Below are 6730 nucleotides of genomic sequence, written 5' to 3' on the forward strand. Positions count from 1 at the left end.
CTGCGTCAGAGCAGGTTTCTGGGTTTCCTGCAGCTCTACGAATTCTTGCTTCCCCCTCGCGTACACACTAAGCCCTTTCTTTGTTGCCTGCTTTTGGTATGCTTACCCCACGCCACCGCTTAGGCTGCAGTCTGCTGCGACCGGAGGCCTTCGGGGAGGATGAAGTTGCGCGGTGCCTGTCGCCTGCCTGCTTCGAGCTGCCAGCGGACACAAGCGGGGGCCTGCTCTGCCGCTCCCTCCGACCTGCGGGGGGCGCCTGGGCCTGCAGCCTCCCCTCGGGACCCCTCGACTTCCCTTCCCTGTTCTGCTGGCCCTCGACGAGCTGCTGCCCGCCGCCCCCGGGAGCTGGGCCCAGGCCTCCCGGCGGACGGAAGCGCCTCACCGGGCCGAGGCCCCGCGTGTCCCCGCGGCGCCGTGACGCCGCCGCCCCGGAGCCCGGCGGGCCGGCACCGCAGCAGGCCGGGCGTCTGACGTTGCCGGCCGAGCCACTCAGCGAGCAGGAGCGGCGGCGCTAGCCAATGGGCGGGGGCGGGGGCGGAGCCGAGGCCGGGCGCATGCGCCAGCGTGGGGCGGCGGGGAGGCCTGCACGTGTGGCGGCGGGCCCGGTGCCGCCGGAGGGTGCCGCGGCGCCATGGGGCGGAAGCTGGACCCCACCAGGAAGGAGAAGCGCGGCCCCGGGCGCAAGGCCCGCAAGCAGCGGGGGGCCGAGGTGGAGCTGGCCCGCTTCCTGCCGCCAGGTAAGCTCGGCCTGGTCCGGCCCGGTGCCGCCTCGCGGCGCCCGGTACCGCCGGTGCGGTCTGCCTGACCGCCGCGTGTCTTTCCGCAGAGCCGGATACCGGTCGGAAGAAGCTTTCCAGTCACGGGCGGAAGAGGTGAGGGCGGCGGCCCGGCGGGGCGGGGGTCGCGGGGGTGGCTGGGCCGGGGCTGACCGCCGCTTCCCCTCCCGATCTAGGGCAGCGAAGAGGCGACTGGGAGCGGGCAGCGTCCCGGCGGGGAGGAGGCCGCTCGGAGGAGGAGGAGGAGGAGGAGGAGGAGGGCGAGAGCCGGCAGGTGAGTGCCGAGCCGGGGCGGGGGGCCGGCAGCCACCCTGCCCTGCTGCTCCCCCGGGGTGCCCCACCACCCCCGCCACCGTCCGGCTTCGGCCTCTTTTTTATGGTACGGGACAGGTAGAATTTCTTTATTTTAGACGAATTTTTCCTGATTTCTGGTCCCAGCCGTGCTTTCTGAAGAACAAACTAGTAAAAGGTCTCTTTTTCCACGTGTTAAAGCTAGTTCTGGCTTGTTCTCCATTCACGGCGAGGTTATCGCAGGCAGGTTGGGTAGCTGAGGCTTTTAAGCTCGCTGTGTTATGTCCTGCGTAGCCTAGGAAGCTGTTGCAGTAGGAAGAAGGAAGGGTAGGCAAAAATTTGGGAAGGAGGGTACCGTAATACGTCAGAGCAAATACCGTAAGAATTTTGTACCTGTGTTTTTCCTTTGGTACTTGTAGTTAGGTCTCTTTAAAGTTTCACTGGGGGAGAGGTGAGAATGTGCCCTTGTTTATGATTGAGAAAACTGATGTGGAGAACAAGCAGTCCCTTCTCTTGGACAGGCAGCTCAGGGCTAGGATGAAGGCCTCTTTTGTATAACAACTAAAAAACCAGGGCAGCTGTCTTTGAGAATAATGCCTAACTTTTAACCACTTATTCTGCCTGTAGTTAAAGAGCAGGTATCCCCACAGAAGGAGAAACATGCCGTAAAGGCAGCAGGACAAACCCCTCGTGGCCGGTCTGGCTTCAGTGATGGCAATTCAAAATGGCTGGCGCTGGCCAAAGCCAAGAAAATCCCGTCTAAAGGAAACAACGTGGAGTTATCCAGCGATGGTGAGGTGGAAGAGGGCAGCTGGGAGATGGAGGAGGAGAATGGGAGCAGCGAGGAGATGGTGGATGATTATGGTGCCTCATCATCAGAGGAAGAAGAGGTAGGAGCTTTTTGCCCTTAATTACGCAAGAAATATTTGACTTTGTTGGCTGAAAGGACCCATCAGGCCTGGGGAAAAAGGGTGACTTTACTGGGGGGTGGATGGTGAGGTGGCAGAGAGCTTTCCCCTTCTTCCCTTCACAAGAACGATTTTAAGTTTAGCAACTGATCCCAGCGTAACATTCGGTGCTTTTGTTTGTTGTCCTTTTTAAGCAGAGCAGATGAAATTTCACAGTTGGCGGGAAGTCAGGGGGCACCTGGGGATATTGTTTCATTAATCTTTTCTCTCTGTTTAGTTGCTGCCTATTGAAAAAGCTGCCCTGAAGCAGAAGTCTGACAGGTGAGGATTTGAGAACATCACCAGTCCACAGAGTCTTTCCTGGTTAGATGAGAAGCCTGCGTTGTTCGTTCTTATGTCTTCTCTGCTATCTAAGAAATGATAGTTGTGAAGTGCCTGTGTGATACTGTTGTATAAAACATCCGTCCTGTTCTTCGTCCTTAGGGGAGGCCTCAGTGAAGATGACAGTGAAGAGGAGGAGGAGGAGGCGGCAGCAGAGGAGGCAAGCAGGCAGAAAATGGGACAGAAGGAGGAAGAGAGCCCGGATCTGCAGCTCAACCTGGATATAGACGAACAATTTAAACTGCCAACAAATGAACAGATTGAGAGAGAGGATATCCTTTTTATCTGTAGCATCCATAAGCCATATGCATGCAGCAGCACAGGGCCTGGATACAACCAAAGAGCTTCATTTGGACTTTATCATGAATATTACTTAGCAAGAGCGTTTTGTGTATGACAAGGTATTTTTTAGATGAGCTGCCCTAATAGATAGTATACAACGTTGCGCTTCTGTACAGCATGGTTAGGAAATCTGTTATGCCCTGTATGGAGCTTGGAGCCTGCCCCAATTTCTTTTCTAGTCCTAAATGCATGTGGATATCTTATCGTGTAGTTCGTTCCTCTGTACCCTGATTTTCCTGGCAGGTGTTTGTCCAACCCATTTCTAGAACCTCTGATGACAGCGATTCCAACATCCAAAGTGCTTGCTCTTGGGCTTTGGTGATTTTAATTTCCTGCCCCCCTAGTACAATTTAATCCCGCCTCTTTTCATTCGTACCCCTTAGTTGCCCTTGGGGAACTTCTGGTCTCCTTTCTGCTACAGGTAATGTTTTCAGTATTAAAAGACTTTTGTTGTCGTCGTCACTGTCGTTTTCCATTTTTTTTTTCTGTTTATCTAAAGTAACTGACCAAATCCTTTTAAATACTTTGTAGTTCCTGCCTTGTAAACTTTTTCATCCAGTTCCATCCTTTGAATCCCCCCTCTGCTGAGCTCTGATGAAAGCATATTCCAACAAGGCATTTCTAGTGTGGGTGCTGTCGTGATGCAGGAGTCCTGCATGATTGATTGTGCTTGTAAAGAACCTGTGTGCGAGTTTCTTGGCTGTTTATGATTCCTTAGTGGTCTTTCTACCTGCTGAGCCACCTGACCTGCACATCATTCACCAGCGCATCAAGGGCAACATGGAGGTGCTGCAGGACTTTGTGGTGAAGCGGGAGGAAGGACGCACGCGACAGGAGTACCTCGCGTTGTTGCGCCGGGACATGGCTGCCTACTATTCCTACAGTGACTTCTTGCTCATGAAGCTCATGGACATCTTCCCACTCCCTGAGGTAGGATGCTGCCCTGCCCATACCTTTGCTGACTGATGAGGATTTGGCTGCCTCCTTGGGTCTTCATTTTTATCTCTGTTCTCTGTCCCTTCTTCCATCCAGCTGATAAACTTCCTGGAAGCCAATGAGGTTCCCCGCCCTGTGACCATTCGCACCAACACACTCAAGACGCGGCGACGGGATCTGGCGCAGGTGAGCAGGAACCTGTGGTTTTCTCCTGCACTGCCTGTCACACAGGGCGGTGTCTCAGTCCCATCTTCTTGTCTTGCAGGCTCTAATCAACCGTGGTGTGAATCTTGACCCCTTGGGGAAGTGGTCGAAAACGGGACTTGTTATTTATGACTCCTCTGTGCCTATCGGTGAGGTCGCCCTTCCTGTCACAGAGCTGAGCTGACCTGCTCTTGGCTCCCTTTCTTTCACGTTATTTTCATTTGTTCTGCCTTCCCTGCCCAGGTGCCACCCCTGAGTATCTGGCTGGGCACTACATGCTGCAAGGAGCCTCCAGTCTCCTCCCTGTCATGGCTCTGGCTCCACAGGAGAACGAACGCATCCTGGATATGTGCTGTGCCCCAGGAGGCAAGACCAGCTACATAGGTACCACCCTGTAGCCTTGGGTGGGAGGCTTGGGAGGGATGCTCTGTGAAGTGATGAGTTTCCATTGGCCTATACAGAAAGGGGGAACAGAGGGGGACAGAACTTGGGGAAAGGAGGAGGGTGGCTGTCCCTACGGGCAAAAATGCAGGAGGTTTTCAGCCCCTTGCTGATGTGTTTTGCCCTCGTGCAGCTCAGCTTATGAAGAACACGGGTATGATCTTGGCCAATGACAGCAATGCTGAGCGGCTACGTAGTGTGGTAGGGAACTTACATCGGCTGGGAGTCACCAATGCTGTAGTGAGTAACTGCGATGGACGCCAGTTCCCCAAGGTATGTTCCTGCCTGCTTTGGGGTGTCCTTACCATGCTTATCTAGAGCTGCTGTGCTGTCCCTTTAGTAAAGCTGTGTTCTCCAAAGCCACTTGTCACAGGAGGATGAGTAGAGCTGCTGGGGAGCGTTTGTTATTTGATATGGAGACAGGAAGGTGGACAGGGAGGATTGAGGGATCTTTCCTGCCTTCCCAGTCTTCTGGTTCCCCTTCTAGTCTTGGTCTTGTTCTGAGTCCCCACCTGTGAGCGTAATTCCAAATGTACATCTGCCTGTAGGTGCTTGGAGGGTTCGACCGTGTCTTGCTTGACGCTCCTTGTAGCGGAACAGGCGTCATTTCCAAGGATCCTGCTGTCAAAACCAACAAGGTGAGTGACCAGCGGGGCACAAGATGGGGATTCAGGTTTGAGTCATGAGAGGAAGGGCTTCGGGGCAGCTTTGTTCTTGAGACATGCCTGCAATAGGGACACTGACTTTTCCTTCTCTTTCCTATTCTGTGTGTTGTACCAGAGCTAGGTTTTTTGAGGTTAGTTCTGCAGAAGACTCCAGAATCTTCTATATCATACGTGCTTTGCTCTCCTGTCATTCCTCCATCCACAATAGAGGCCTGGAGTGCTTCCCTGTGCCTCTAGCATCCTAACCTATTTTTCTCTTTCAGGATGAGAAAGACATCCTGCGCTGTGCTCACCTGCAGAAGGAGCTGATTCTTAGCGCTATAGATTCAGTCAATGCTGCCTCAGAGACAGGGGGTTACATTGTCTACTGCACTTGCTCCATCATGGTAAGTCCCTTCCATGCTCTGCTGTGGTCATCTCCTACTCGGGGGACTGGTGAGCTTTGTATCCTAATGCATAGTCTCTGGCAGGTGGAGGAGAATGAGTGGGTTGTGGATTATGCCCTGAAGAAACGCAACGTTCGTTTGGTGGCCACAGGCCTGGACTTTGGCAAGGAAGGCTTCACCAGGTGCGTGCTAGGTCACAAGCTGCACAGGTGACTGTTCCTTGGTGGCCAGGTTTGAGCAGAGGCATTCTATCACTTCTCACCCCAACTTCCTCCTCCAGGTTCAAGGACCGTCGCTTCCACCCCTCCCTCAAGTCTACGCGGCGTTTCTATCCCCACACGCATAATATGGATGGGTTCTTCGTTGCCAAGTTCAAGAAATTCTCTAATGCCATCCCCCAGGCACAAAAAGGTAACCTAGTGCTGGAGCTCAGCTGAGCTGCCTGGGCCTGCTCTCGCAGGCTGCTTCCCCTGCAGAAGTCGTGCAGGTTCTTCTTAGAGCACCTTTCTCTCTTTTTTTCAGATGAAGAACCTGCTGTGGAAGCAGCAACTCCGTCCGCTGTCCCTGATACCGTCATGGAGCCTCAGCTAAAAAAGAAGAAACTTGAGGGGTCAAAAGTTGACAAAGAGCAGAAGCCGCCACAGCCTGCTTTGAAGAAGAGACATTCATTGCAGGCACAGAGGAGACCCTTGAAGGCTGGCCGGCCTTCTCCCAAAATGATGCGTCCTCAAGTCCCTACCAGGAAGAAGCATAGAGTGAAACCGACTGGACGGTGAGAGGAACTGCTTTTCCAGGTGTTGGTCCCCTCCTTGGAGAGCAAAGGCTGGGGGCTGCTGCAGCTATGCGTGTACCACCTTGTCTTTCCTGCTCTGTGCAGATAATCTCTGCAGCACTGAGCGCTTGGGACAGCTATAGCCCCATTTGCTCCTTTCCCTCTGCATCAAGGACTGATGCACTGACCCATTAAAAGTTTTATACTCTTGCTCAAGTCTTGTCCTTTTCCCTTGAACACGGAATACAGAATTCTGCCGTGTCCCCTTACTCCTCTGCAGCAGAAACCCCTTCCACTCCCACCTGATGCTCTGGCGTTTCTGGTGTCTGTTCTTACGCTCTGCGACATGGATGTTTGTGAAGAAGCAGTGGGAGCTGAAATCCTGGCTGCCTGGATGAAGATTGTATTGTGTAGTGCCTGTCAGCAGAGAGCTTCGTCAGGGCAGGGCTGGAGCTCCTAGGCCAGTGGTCCTGTGCTGGTCCCTAGTTCCCTGTTGTCACTGTGTGCTGGTCCAGTTCACTGTTGTGATTGTCCCCGTTTCACCCTTGTGCTGGTCTCCAGCAGCCTCTTGGTTCTTGGCCTCCCAGACTGCAGCAGGGATTGCTGCTGGTCCTGGATCTGTACAATC

The 6730-nt window shown here is 53.9% G+C and overlaps 1 protein-coding gene across 1 annotated transcript; it reads left to right on the forward strand.

Moving 5' to 3' along the window:
* The first annotated feature begins 580 nt into the window (after positions 1-580).
* On the forward strand, positions 581-6312 carry NOP2 (NOP2 nucleolar protein). The gene is made up of 16 exons (XM_076347518.1): positions 581-737; positions 827-872; positions 953-1050; positions 1695-1957; positions 2253-2296; positions 2459-2628; positions 3429-3628; positions 3731-3820; positions 3900-3987; positions 4082-4222; positions 4413-4552; positions 4828-4917; positions 5208-5330; positions 5415-5512; positions 5611-5741; positions 5853-6312. Exons 1-16 carry the CDS (start codon positions 632-634, stop codon positions 6104-6106), a joined length of 2082 nt encoding a protein of 693 aa, XP_076203633.1. The 5' UTR covers positions 581-631; the 3' UTR covers positions 6107-6312.
* Positions 6313-6730: the final 418 nt, after the last annotated feature.

Source organism: Aptenodytes patagonicus, chromosome 1 (assembly GCF_965638725.1).
Source record: "Aptenodytes patagonicus chromosome 1, bAptPat1.pri.cur, whole genome shotgun sequence".
Lineage (NCBI taxonomy): Eukaryota > Metazoa > Chordata > Aves > Sphenisciformes > Spheniscidae > Aptenodytes > Aptenodytes patagonicus.